The 14,429-nt window shown below is 42.4% G+C and overlaps 1 protein-coding gene across 2 annotated transcripts in view; it reads left to right on the forward strand.

Moving 5' to 3' along the window:
* NXPE3 (neurexophilin and PC-esterase domain family member 3) overlaps positions 1-14,429 on the forward strand; it is a 59,667-nt gene that overhangs the window by 38,863 nt on the left and 6,375 nt on the right. For both annotated transcript variants that reach the window (XM_018061583.1, XM_018061530.1), the window contains one exon: positions 1,129-1,202. In XM_018061583.1, coding sequence (XP_017917072.1) covers positions 1,129-1,202 — 74 coding nt within the window. The remainder of the gene's footprint in view (positions 1-1,128; positions 1,203-14,429) is intronic.

Consider the following 14,429-nt stretch of genomic DNA (forward strand, 5'->3'; position numbering starts at 1 on the left):
CCTGAAGGAGGGCATGACAACCCACACTAGTATTCTTGCCTGGAGAATCCCATGGACAGAGGAGCCTGGTGGGCTACAGTTTATGGAATCGCACAGAGTCAGACTTAGCATTTACACACATCATGAACAGATTATTTTATTTCTGTGTACTTTTTGCCTCTGTGTGAAGAGTGTTCAGTTACCCACTTTGAGGAGTGTGTTGTCAGTCTACCTAGGGGCTTAGCAGAGTGGAAGAAGCATAGCTTGTAATTTACTGAAATGCCATGTGGGAAAAAAGTGGGGAAAAGGTCAGAGAACTAAGTTAGTGTAAAAATTTTAAATGTTTGTAACACCAAATCCTACTATTAAAACCAGAAAATACCTGTGAATCCAGAAGGATAAAATAATGTCTGTCCTTGCCTTTACTTGCATGTCTTGGATGAGGCTGGCTGATGTAGTAGAACCCGCCAGATCTGTAGTAGAATCATTTAAAAAATTCTACTTACTTGTAAGTTTGCTGGAAAAGTGTGTGAGGTGGCATAGGTTTTTGAAAACAAAACATTTGACAAAATCCTGATATAGATTTTAATTTTTGGATTTTTACTCTGTTAAAAATCTGAAATTTTGCATTAGGCTAACTAAAAAGGAAAAAAGATTGACATTGATCATTTGAGGGATGGTTGAGTCCCCAGTTAGGATTCTGCTCTAGGCAAGGCTTAAGGAATCTGACTTCATGCTCCATAGTCTTGCAGCCTGAAAACCAAGTAGTGACAAAGTAGACATTGTCATCAGTGTGAGCCATTCTCTTGAGTCCAAGGGATTAAGTGATTCAAACAGAGTTTGTCATTTTGGAGTTTGCAAGCTAAAGGTGAAGCAGTGAAGAATTAAGAACCAGTTTAATTCTTATTCAGTTTATGTGTCCATATAACCTGCTTATTATAAGATACCTAATTTATTAATTATCAATTGTATGAAATAATATTTATAAGGATACTTCATCTTTAGAAAGCTCTTTGAAATCCCATCTATTTAAAAATTTGCAAATAAAGATACATGTCGAAAAATAAATGTTCCTAAATTTAAATAAATAAATTCATTCCTTAAATTAAAAAAAATTTGAGCTTGTACTCTTTTTATTCCTCTTTCAAGTGGTGTCAATATCAAAATGCCAATCAACTCCAGTGGACCTGATTGGGTGACTGTGATTCCCAGGAATATAAAAGGTAAAAGGAGCAAATGTGATGATTTGTTGTTTTTCCTGCTCAGTGTGTTGAGTCTCTGTAGTTTCACTGAAGATATTAAGCCCCCCTTTAATTTGCTCTGGTTACTACTGGGCATAGTTTGTGTTTTAACAAACCTTCCAGGTGATTCTGATCCATTGGTACAGGATAGTATTAAAAATAAAAGAATGAAATTTAGAAGATGAAATATATGTGTTTTGTTTTTTGCAGAATAGTTATAATGAGCTATAGTCACTTGTATAAAAGAAGGGTAAACATTATTATTTTTTAAAAATTTATTTGGCTTTGTTGGGTCTTAGTTGAGGCATGTGAACTCTTAGTTGTGGCATGTGGGATCTAGTTCTCTGACCAGGGATTGATCCTGGGCCCCTTGCATTGGGAGCACAGAGTCTTAGCCACTGGACCAGCCAGGGAAGTCCCAAGGATGAATATTATTAAGGAGCTTATATATTGGAAGGTGGTCACTTCTTGGCCTTTTGGCTAAGATCAAGTGCAGAGGGAAGATGAGGTCCTTTTAGCTGTTGAAAGCATGTATGTAGTATCCCACAAAGCAGAGAGTGCAAACACTAATGCCACAGGGATGAGGTGTAGAATACACCTGAACCTAGCAGTGTGAGTATCGGCCATACACGCACCTTGTGTAAGTGGTGGGAAGGAACTGCAGAGCAGGGACCGGCGAAAGGCGGCAGCCCCTCAGTCCCTACACATGATTGATAGGCAACAATGTGGACCCAACACAGCCAGGTCAAAAGATTTTTTTTTTTCCATCAAAAACCTGAAGTCTTAATTTTTGAATGTGCATCTCCAGATTTCAAAACATTGGCATCCTGTTAAAAACTTAAAAAAAAAATTGTGTGGACTAAATAAAACTTGTGGTCTAGATGCAGGCAGAACCCTGCCAGTCTGCATTTCTGGTGTTCACTGTCAGTTGCCACAAGCAATCCCCATCTTTTCCTAATGAAGAACTGTATTCGATTTACTTCAACCCAATGAGTTCCTAATTTTAGATGATGCAGATGTGAAACATCATGAATGGAAATTGCTTGCCTTTTATCGGCCAGGCCCTCAATCCCACAGTCGAGATGTCAGTAAACATGGTACCCCCAGTATACTGTATCCCTTACACACTCACATCTGTCACTTCTGGAGGCTCTGATCGCCAATACTTCTGACCCTCTGTTCCACAGCCCTGGTTGTCTAGCTCACTAGATTCAGTCACTAGTGAGGCTTTTGATGGGTTTTTAGAACAAAAGAAACCATGAATCAGTAGGAGCAGGGTACCCTGGCTTGGATGGGTACCCTGTGATCCTGTGATGTCCCCAGTTATCCAGTGGGATGGCCAGTGGGAGGAGCTTTAGATGGTTTGCTTGCACCTGACAGGTCTTAGAGTTCAGCCAGGAAGTGGTTGTGGCTTTGCACAAGGAACAATAGGAAGGTCTTCTTAAATGAACAGTGCAAAGAAGCAGAGGAAAACAGTAGAATGGGAAAAACTAGAGATCTCTTCAAGAAAATTGGAGAGATCATGGGAATATTCCATGTAAGGATGGGCAAAATAAAGGACAGAAATGGTAAGTACCTAACAGAACCAGAAGAGATTAAGAAGAGATGGCAAGAATACACAAAAGAACTATACAAAAAAGATCTTAATGACCTGGATAACTGCAATGGTGTGGTCACTCACCTAGTGAAGTGAGTGTGAAGTCAAGTGGGCTTTTGGAAGTATTACTACAGACAGAGCTAGTGGAGGTGATGGAATTCCAGCTGAGCTAGTTCAAATCCTAAAAGATGATGCTGTTAAAGTGCCGCACTCAATATGTCAACAAATTTGGAAAACTCAGCAGTGGCCACAGGACTGGAAAAGTTCAGTTTTCATTCCAGTCCCAAAGAAAGCCAATGCCAAACAATGATCAAAATACCATACAATTGCCTCAGTCTGCTTGCTAGTAAGGTTATGCTCAAAATCTTCAAGCTAGGCTTCTAACAGTACATGAACTGAGGACTTCCATATGTACATCTTGATATAGAATAGGCAGAAGAACCAGAGATCAAATTGCCCACACTTCTTGGATCATAGAGAAAGCAAGGGAATTCCAGAAAAACATCTACTTCTGCTTCATTGACTATGCTAAAGCCTTTGACTGTGTGGATCACAACAAATTGGAAAATTCTTAGAGATGGGAATACCAGACCATCTTCTCTGTTTGCTGAGAAACCTGTTATGTAGGTCAAGAAGCAACAGAACTGGACCTGGAACAATGGACTGGTTCAAAGTTGAGAAAGGAATAAGAGAAGGCTTTGTATTGTTCAGTTCAGTTCAGTTTCTCAGTCATGTCTGACTCTTTGTGACCCCGTGAATCGCAGCACAGCAGGCCTCCCTGTCCATCACCAACTCCCGGAGTTCACTCAGACTCATGTCCATCGAGTCGGTCCATCCAGCCATCTCATCCTCGGTCGTCCCCTTCTCCTCCTGCCCCCAGTCCCTCCCAGCATCAGAGTCTTTTCCAATGAGTCAACTCTTTGCACAAAGTGGTCAAAGTACTGGAGTTTCAGCTTTAGCATCATTCCTTCCAAAGAACATCCAGGGCTGATCTCCTTTAGAATGGACTGGTTGGATCTCCTTGCAGTCCAAGGGACCCTCAAGAGTCTTCTCCAACACCACAGTTCAAAAGCATCAGTTCTTCGGTGCTCAGCTTTCTTCACTACCAAGGTCCAGCCCCAGTTGGATCCAGGGTATCCGAAGTGTGACGGCATCGGTGACTGAGATTTATTTAGAGATATAGAGAGAGATAAAGAAAGAATATTGCAGTTAAGAAAATAGAGGAGAGAAAGAGGCTGATATTCCTTGGTTTACACAGAAAGCCAATAAAGCCCCAGCATGGGACTTGCTCTGTTCACGTAGGCCACAGGTGCCCTCTCGAATCGCGGAAGATGCCCCACCTTGAGCACCTTCTCAAGTGAGTCTTAGAAGCCTGGGGGAAAAAGTGAACTCAGAGGCCCCCTGTGCTCCAGGGAGTCAGCCTGAAAGGGAAGCGGAGGAAGGAACGAACGACACGGGGTGACCAAGCTTTGGTGAGCAAGGCCCACAACTTTATTTTCAAAAGGAGCTTTTATACCCTAAGTTTTACATAGAGAATAATGGAAGATGCAGAGTCAGCAGTCCTGACCCTTATCGAGACCAGGCTTGCTTTCTGCATACCTAATCTGTATACACAGGTCTTAGGTGATTTACATCATCTTCTGGCCAGGAGGCCTATTAGCATTTTATCACCCTTTTCTGATAAGGGTCCGTCAACCAGAAAACTTATTTTCCCTAAAAGTGTTGTTTTTTCCAAAGTCTGGTGCCGCTCTCAGAAAGCACTAAATAAAGTTACATTCCTATAGGGCAAAGGTGTAGTGGGCTATAACAAGGAAAGAATTTATTAACTCAAAGTTTAATGTTGTTAATATCAAGGCCGCTACTTATATTTCTATATATTAACTATGTTAATGCACACAATATGAAAACTTGGCAGCAAACATTGGCTCAACAGTGAGACCCTTCACCAGTACCACTCTACTAATTTTGACTCCTCAAAAGGCTTTATTTAAGCTTCTTGTGCCCCTTGTGGTTGAGAGGCTGTAAACAACCACAAGCGCAGTTGTAAAAGTCCAGATAAACCTGTCAGGCAAGTTAGAGAGCCATCAGAGGGGTTTGGATTGGAACACTCTATTATGCCCAGGAGATTTATAAACTAGAGCTCTAAGTTGATTTTCTTTAGAGAAAGGTGCTTGGGGATAGCCCCCTGCTGGTATCAGAGGAGTTAGTGAAAGGCATAAAATAGTAAGACAGACTCTGGTTTTGGGGTAGATGCTCGAGCAGGTCCATGGGATCCCTCGAGTCCTGATTTGCCTTGCCCCTCAGGTCTCTTCCTCATGACCTTTGCCATGGGTGGGATTGGCCTAGGGAGTCCCTTGAGTCCTGAAGCCTTGCTTGTCAGGTCTCCTTTGCATGACCTTGTCATGGGTGGGATCTCCTGTGCTGGCTCCCAGCACTTCACAGTCCTACTCTCACATCCATACCTGACCACTGGAAAAACCATAGCCTTGACTAGACGGACCTTAGTCAGCAAAGTAATGTCTCTGCTTTTCAATATGCTATCTAGGTTGGTCATAACTTTTCTTCCAAGGAGTAAGCGTCTTTTAATTTCATGGCTGCAGTCACCATCTGCAGTGATTTTGGAGCCCCCCAAAATAAAGTCTGACACCGTTTCCACTGTTTCCCCATCTATGTGCCATGAAGTGATGGAACCAGATGCCATGATCTTCGTTTTCTGAATGTTCATCTTTAAGCCAACTTTTTCACTCTCCTCTTTCACTTTCATCAAGAGGCTATTTAGTTCCTCTTCACTTTCTGCCATAAGGGTGGTGTCATATGCATATCTGAGGTTATTGATATTTCTCCTGGAAATCTTGATTCCAGCGTGTGCTTCTTCCAGCCTAGAGTTTCTCATGATGTACTCTGCATATAAGTTAAATAAGCAGGGTGACAATATACAGCCTTGATGTACTCCTTTTCCTATTTGGAAGCGGTCTGTTGTTCCATGTCCAGTTCTCACTGTTGTTTCCTGACCTGCATATAGGTTTCTCAAGAGGCAGGTCAGGTGGTCTGGTATTCCCATCTCTTGAAGAATTTTCCACAGTTTGTTGTGATCCACACAGTCAAAGGCTTTGGCATAGTCAATAAAGCAGAAGTAGATGTTTTTCTGGAACTCTCTTGCTTTTTCCATGATCCAGCGGATGTTGGCAATTTGATCCCTGGTTTCTCTGCCTTTCTGAAACCAGCTTGAACATCTGGAAGTTCACGGATCATGTATTGCTGAAGCAGATGCCCTAATGACAGAAAGTAAAGAGAAACTAAAGAGCGTCTTCATGAAGGTGAAAAAGGAGAGTGCTGGCTTAAAACTCAACATTCAAAAAACTAACATATGGCATCTGGTCCCATCACTTCATGGCAAATAGAAGGGGAAAAAGTGGGAGCAGTGACAGATTTTCTTTTCTTGTGCTCTGAAATCAGTGTGGATGGTGACTACAGCCATGAAATTAAAAGACACTTTTAATTTCATATTAAAAAGTAGAGACATCACTTTGCCAACAAAGATACAGATAGTCAAAGCTATGGTTTTTCCAGTAGTCATGTACAGATATGAACTTGGACCATAAAGAAGGTTGAAGAATTGATACCTTCGAATTATGGTTCTGGAGAAGACTCAAGAATCACTTGGGCAGCAAGGAGATCAAACCAGTCAGTCCAAAAGGAAATCAACCCTGAATATTCATTGGAAGGACTGATGCTGAAACTGAAGCTCCAATCCTTTGGCTACCTGATGTGAAGAGCCAACTCATTGGAAAGGACCCTGACACTGGGAAATATTGAAGGCAGGAGGAGAGGGGGATGACAGAGGATGAGATGATTGGATGGCATCACTGACTCAATGAAGATGAATTTGAGCCAACTCTGGGAGATAGTGAAGGACAAGGAAGGCTGGCATGCTGCAATCTGTAGGGTTGCAAAGAGTGACATGACTGAGCCACTGGACAACTAAAATTTTGTTCAGAGAAAAGAAAGATTCAGTAACTAGTGAGGCTTTGATGGGTTTTTAGAGGAAGAAAGAAACCATAAGTCAGTAAGAGCAGGGTACCATGGGTTTGAGAAAACTTTCAGAGCAGGTAAACAATTGGAAAGAAAAGAGAAGGACAATTACTTTGTATAATAACAAAGAAGTCCAGCATGGGGGAATGTCATCAATGTTCAGCTTAGTGACCAGCAGAGGGCACTCAAAGATCCTAAATGAACGGCTTCCATTCTTACTGGTTTCATTCCTTTTCCCTCCCTCCTTGCCTTCCTCCCTAATTCCGTCATTCCCTTTGTCCTCTTTTAAAAATGTCTTGTTTTCTGTTTATTTGAGATTTAAATAAGGGTTGTGGAAATAGTACAGAGTTCCTGTATAGACTTCACCGTTTCTCCTTAGACTAACTTCTTAAGTAATCACAGCTGTGCTTAGTCACTTAGTCATGTCTGACTCTGTGATCCCATGGACTGTAGCCCTTCGGGCTTCTCGTCCATGAGGATTCTCCAGGCAAGAATACTAGAGTGGGTTGCCATTTCCTTTCCCAGGGGATCTTCCTGACCCAGGCATCGAACCCAGATCTCCCGCATTGCAGGTGGATTCTTTAGCATCTGAGCCACCAGGGAAGCCCAAGAATTCTGGAGTGGGTATCCTGTTCCTTCTCCAAGGGATCTTCCTGACCCAGGAATCGAACTTGGGCCTCCTGCATTGCAGGCAGATTCTTTACCAGCTGAGCTACCAGGGAAGCCCAAGAAATCACACAACACTTGACAAAAATAAGAATGGAACATCCGTGTAACATTATTAACTAAACTATTAGGTTTTATTTGGATTTCATCAGTTTTCCGACAGATGTCCATTTTTTGGTTCCAAAATGCAGTACAGACCCCGCATTGCATTTAATTGTACATTTCCTTCGTCTTTCCACTGTGACAGATCTTTAGACTCTTGTCTTCCATGACCTTGACACTTCAGAGGAGCACTGGTCAGATATTTCTTGGAATCTCTCTGAACTTGAGTTTGTTTGATGTTTTCTTACGAGTGGAATGAGGTTATGCATTTTTGGAAAGACTAGGACAAGAATGATGCTGTATCCTTTTGTGGAGGTACATGATGTCCAGATGTATTGCTGATGAAACCTTGATCACCTGGTTTAAGTGGTGTCTGCCAGGTATTCCATTGTAAACTAATTATTTTCATCTTTGTATCTACATGATATTCTGGGGAGATACTTTGAGGCTGTGGTAGGCTAAATAATGGCCCCTAAAGATGTTGTTGTTCAGTTGCTCAGTCATGTCTGACTCTTTGTGACCCCATGTCCATTGAATCAGTGGTGCCATCCAACCCTCTCATCTCCTCAGTCATCCCCTTCTCTGCTCTCAATCTTTCCCAGCATCAGGATCTTTTCCAGTGAGTCGACTCTTTACATTAGGTGGCCAGACTATTGGAGCTTCACCTTCAGCATCAGTCCTTCCAATGAATATTCAAGGTTGATTTCTTTTAGGTTGACTGGTTTGATCTCCTTGCAGCCAGCCCAAGGGACTCTCAAAATATCCAGATCTTAATCCCTCAAATTTGTGGATGTTATATGTTATATGGCTAAAGAAACTTTGCCAGTATGGTTAAGTGAAGGTTTTTGAGCTGGGGAGAGAGTATCTGGAACATCTGCTGCTGCTGCTAAGTCGCTTCAGTCGTGTCCGACTCTGTGCGACCCCAGAGACGGCAGCCCACCAGGCTCTGCTGTCCCTGGGATTCTCCAGGCAAGAACACTGGAGTGGGTTGCCATTTCCTTCTCCAATGCATGAAAGTGAAAAGTGAAAGTGAGGTCACTGAGTCATGTCCAACTCTCAGTGACCCCATGGACTGCAGCCCACCAGGCTCCTCCATCCATGGGATTTTCCAGGCAAGAGTACTGGAGTGGGGTGCCATTGCCTTCTCCGCTGGAATATCTGAGTGGGCCCTAAATGCAGTCGCAAGTGTCATTTTAAGAGGGAGGCAGAGGGAGGCTTCCTACAGAAGGCCATGTGAAGATGGGAGCAGAGAGAGATTTGAAGATGTCATGACCTTGGCTTTAGTAATGGAGAAAGGGACCGTGAGCCACTGAATGCAGCTCTAGAAAAGGCAAGGAAACAGATTCTTCCCTAGAGCTTCCAGAGAGAGTGTGGCTCTGCCCACAGCTTAGTTTTGGCCCGGTGATACTGAGTTTGGAGTTCTGGCCGTCAGATCCGTAAGAGAATAAATTTGTGTTGTTCTCAGCCACTAAATTTGTGAACAGCAGCCCCAGGAAATTAATAATGCAGAAACTACATAAAACGTTCTGTTTTTGTTTAAACTTTCATCTACTAGCTTCAGCATTCATCACCCGATCTTCCTGTAGCAGTTACTTCTGTGGTGTTCTAATGATGACCTGCTCTTTCTCTCATTCTTAAGACATCTATTAATCGGAATTTTTTTTTTTTGTAAGGAAGAGTTGTCCATCCTTTATCATTTGTTAATTTCATCAGTACAGGCTAATGACTATTTTGACTATTTCTTTGAATTATAATCCAGTTCGGTTGTTCAGATTGTTCCAGTTTTGGTAATCGGGAACTTCTTTCACTTGGCTCTGTGCCCTTTTGACAATGCTTTCGTTCTTTTAATTAATTATTTCACTCTTTTTTGAGCTCTTCCCTACTTTCTGAAGGTACCACAAGATATTTCAGGCCCATTGTGTATTTTCTTTGCCGAGGCCATGGAAGGGCTCATAGTCTTTCCACTTTTATTATTTCCACCTATGAATCCTATACTTTGAAGATTTTATTTTCCCTTTGACCTGTTGATATTTATTTGTTTATTATTATTTTGACTGCACTACAAGGCTTGTGGGATCTTTTCTGTTTTTTTCCTCTTTTGGTCTCACTGCATTGTGTGCAGAATCTTAGTTCCCGCACCAGAGGTCAAACCCTGGTCACAGAGTGAAAGCATCCTAATCACTGGACTGCCAGGGAATTTCTTTAACTATGTATGGAATTAACAATTCCTCAGTTAATTGATTTTCCTTCTCAAGCAGTCTCGTGGATTTGCTCTAGATTGCATGGACATGATTCCAGCACAGAAACATAACTTTCAGTTAGACTAGACTACCTTATTAAAGCTAAGCATCTGATTTCTGACAGGCTTTCCCAGGATCAGAATTATTGCTGGATTTTTATAAGCACCAACGTGGTCCTCAGACCACTAGCCTAATGTCTCAGGCACTTTGATGGCTTCTAATCTCATCAACAACTAAACTAGAGCTCATGTGTTGGGGGGAGCTTAATGAAAGTTTAGTATATAACTAGATCTAATAACAATAGAATAAATATCAACATCTTTATAGCTTTCTACTGTTTTTCTCTATTGAAATTTGTCTTATAGGCAGTAAAGCACACAGCTATGAGGCATATAGTACAATGGAGTTTTACTTCTGTACATATCTTTGTAGGCTGACTCCCCAGTGATCCATGCCCTTCGATTGTATGACAAAGTTGACTTAAAAAAAAGAAAGAGAGAGAGATGATCCTGGGTCGATCTGACCTAACCATATAGGTCCTTACCAGTGACCTGGTGCTTCTAGAAGAAAGATTGAAAGTGTGAGAAGGATTTCAGGTGATGGAAATTCTTCATTGCTGGTTTTAAAGATGAAGGAGGCTACTGGGCCAGGACTGTAGGCAGCTTCTAGGAGCTGAAGGTCAGTCCCTGATTGACAACCAGCAAGGAAATGAGAAACTCAGTCTGACAACTGAAAGGAACTGAATTTAACTAACGATTTGAATGAACTTGGTAGCAGATTCTTCTCCAGAGCCTTCAGAAAGGAACACAGCCCTGCTGACATACTGATTTCCATCTGTGAGATCCTGAGCAGAGAACCCCGCCATACCACAGCCCAGATTCCTGACATGCAGAACTGGGGAAACAAATAATCCTTGTTGTAAAATGTAACTATCAAATTTTTATTTATTTATTTTTTGGCTGTGCTGGGTCTTTGTTGCTGTGCATGGGCTTTCTCTAGTTGAGAGCAGGGCCTTCTCTTTGCTGCAGTGCCCGGGCGTCTCACTTTGGCAGCTTCTCTGGTTTCAGAGCACTGCCTGTAGGCGTGCAGGCTCAGTACTTGTGACACATCGGCTTAGTTGTTCCATGGCACGTGGAATCTTCCTGACAGAACCTGTGTCCCCTGCACTGGCAGGATTCTCACCCACTGTACCACCAGGGAAGTCTGCCTCTTGTTTTTAAGCCAATAAGTTTGTGTTGATTTCTTACATAGTAATAGGAAATGAATTAATCAGTTACTACCCAGATCAAGATATAGAGTGTTTATAGAATGTCCAGCATATTTCTAGCACTCTAGTATAGCCCCTTACAGTGAAAAATGTACTTTTGCACATCATAATATTGAATTTTCACAACAACCCAGTAAACCAAGGTCCTCAGATGACCCCACCCTTATGGCAGAAAAGCGAAGAGGAACCAAAGAGCCTCTTGGAAAGTAAAAGAAGAGAGTGAAAAAGCTGGCTTAAACCTCAACATTCAAAAAATGAAGTTCATGGCATCTGGTCCCATCACTTCATGGCAAATAGATGGGAAAACAATGGGAACAGTGGCAGACTTTATTTTCTTGGGCTCAAATTCACTGCCGATAGTGACTGCAGCCATGAAATTAAAAGATGCTCCGCTTGCTCCTTGGGAGAAAAGCTATGGCCAACCTAGACAGCATATTAAAAAGCAGAGACACTACTTTGCCGACAAAGGTCTGTCTAGTCAAGGCTATGGTTTTTCCAGTAGTCATGTATGGATGTGAGAGTTGGACCATAAAGAAAGTTGAGCGATGAAGAACTGATACTTTTGACTGTGATGTTGGAGAACTCTTGAGAGTCCCTTGGACTGCAAGAAGATCCAACCAGTCCATCCTAAAGGAAATCAGTCCTGAATATTCATTGGAAAGACTGATGCTGAAGCTGAAGCTCCAATACTTTGGCCACCTGATGTGAAGAACTGACCCATTTGAAAAGACCCTGATGCTGGGAGGGATTGGGGGCAGGAGGAGAAGGGGACGACTGAGGATGAGATGGCTGGATGGCATCACTGACTTGATGGACATGAGTCTGAGTCAACTCCAGGAGTTGGTGATGGACAGGGAGGCCTGGAGTGCTGCGATTCATGGGGTCGCAAAGAGTCGGACACGACTGAGCGACTGAACTGAACTGAAACCAAGGTCCAGGTCCAGTTAACTTAGGAAATCAAAGGATTGGTATGCTACATGTTGTTGTTTAGTCTCTACATTGTGTCTGACTATTTAGCAACCCCATGGACTCTATCCCACCAGGCTCCTCTGCCCATGGGATTATTTGGGGAAAGGAAGCCCACTCCTACCACCGTTTCAGTAACAAAATGTAAGTCTCTATAAATGGTTCCACCTCTGCCATCTCCCATCTCCTCAGCTCCCTAAGAAACCTTGGCAAGTCACTGACTTGCTTTCTTTACCTTTAAGAGATATTCTAGCATTCTCTGAGGTCCCTTTCAGCATTCTCTGAATCTACAGCTATTTCTACCTCAGATAGCATTTTTAGCCTTCCTGTGTAACATGCTTAGCTTTTAGGGAAAAGAAAGAAAAAAAAAATCATCAAAGTTTTGTAGAGGGAATTCAAGGTTCAGTAAAAACTCAAACCACTGTGATCTCTAAGGAGCTAGGCACTCCTCGCGTTCCCAACACGGGACGGGGTGTGGCCGGACAGCTCGGCACACTGTCCTCATTCCTTACCTCCCGGAGGTGGCGCTCCTATGCTCACGTTCCTAGATAGGGAATTGATTGCCTCCATTTCTTCTTGGTCTTGTCCTTCTTTCCCCTCCTGAATTCTAATTCCCTGCCAGAAAAATAAAAGGACCCGTGTTGGTACATACACATCCCCACGCTTATTTCACACAGTGTCCCTCTCATACCACTCTTTCTAAATGGTTTAGGGAAATTTATCTCTGCCCATTTTTCTCATTTAGTCCCATTCGTGGCCCAAATAGCCCTTATTATGGCTAATGAATGATATGGAATGATGCTCTTTGGAGGAAAATTTAAGCTATGGGCTTTTAAAGAGAAGCCAAGACATTTTAGCGGAGAAGGCAATGGCAGCCCATTCCAGTACTCTTGCCTGGAAAATCCCATGGATGGAGGAGCCTGGTAGGCTGCAATCCATAGGGTCGCTGAGGGTTGGACACGACTGAGCAAGTTCCCTTTCACTTTTCACTTTCATGCATTGGAGAAGGAAATGGCAACCCACTCCAGTGTGTTCTTGCCAGGAGAATCCCAGGGACGGGGGAGCCTTGTGGGCTACCGTCTATGGGGTCGCACAGAGTTGGACACGACTGATGCGACTTAGCAGCAGCAGCAGCAGCAAGACATTTTAGAGAAGGCCCCTATGGACCTTACTTGCAAATAATCAAAACTATCCCTTCTGATTTTGCATAAAGATCTTTATGTCTGCTCTTAGAACCACTGCCGTATAAATTTCCTTCACCATCAATGTTCAAGATAAACATAAAGTTGAGTAATGACTTGGTTATGTTTTTAAATTATTTTTATTCCACTTATACAGTACAACTTACATCAAAATTCTTTCTGAGCTCCAAGAAACGCTGGCTTTTTAAACAGTTCAGACTGCTTGAAATTGTTAGTCGGGATATGTTTTTGTCCCAGTTGACCATAAGAGGGCAATGTAGGTATACATATTTCTCTTTAAAAATACCTTTTGTTATCTAGTGCTGCATGTTTAAAGAATTAATGTGAGGTTCAGTAATTGATTTGCTTTGCTTGACTTAACTCTGATAGTGAATATAATTAACATTTGAATGGAAATGGTAATTGTTTCCGGTGTGATATACATGTTTCTTTGTAACACTTACTTGACACAGAATAGCTGAGTGTACTAACTTAACCTAGCAAAAATTGTGACTTTAAAATCACTTTTGATTCCCATTCCAGTAGATATTTTCTCTGGGCCCCAGGTGTGTGCTCTGGCCTGTGCAACCTTTATGTGTTGATGTAATAAGGAACTTTGGGCAAGATGAGATGACATGGTTATGCCTCATTTAGTAGCATGTTGAGAAATTGCTTTTGAATAAGTCAAACAAATGTTTACCCTACCCCCCAGTTCCGCAAAAGCATTTACAATGCTATTTGCTTTTCAGTTGAGACCTTGAACCTGCAAAGAATTTGCAGATGCCTAAGAAAAAGGATTAAATATGCACCCTCTATCAAATAGGGCATCTTCTTTGAAGGGAATAAAACCAAAATAACTTTGAGTAATACAGATAATATCAAGAAGTCAAAGAAGGGGCCTCCCTGGTGGCTTGCTATGAAAGAGCCCGCCTGCCAGTGTGGGAGACATGGGCTCAGTCCCTGTTGTGGGAAGATCCCACATGCCACAGGGGCAGCTGAGCCTGTGTGCACAGAACTATGGAGCCTGTGCTCTAGAGTCCAGGAGCCACAACTAGAGAAAGGCCCCTGCGGCGGTGAAGGCCCAGCACTGCCATAAATAAAGAAAGAAAAGAAAAAATGAACTGGAGCAAGCAGACAGGCATTGGAAGGAGGTAGAAT

Source organism: Capra hircus, chromosome 1 (genome assembly GCF_001704415.2).
Source record: "Capra hircus breed San Clemente chromosome 1, ASM170441v1, whole genome shotgun sequence".
Lineage (NCBI taxonomy): Eukaryota > Metazoa > Chordata > Mammalia > Artiodactyla > Bovidae > Capra > Capra hircus.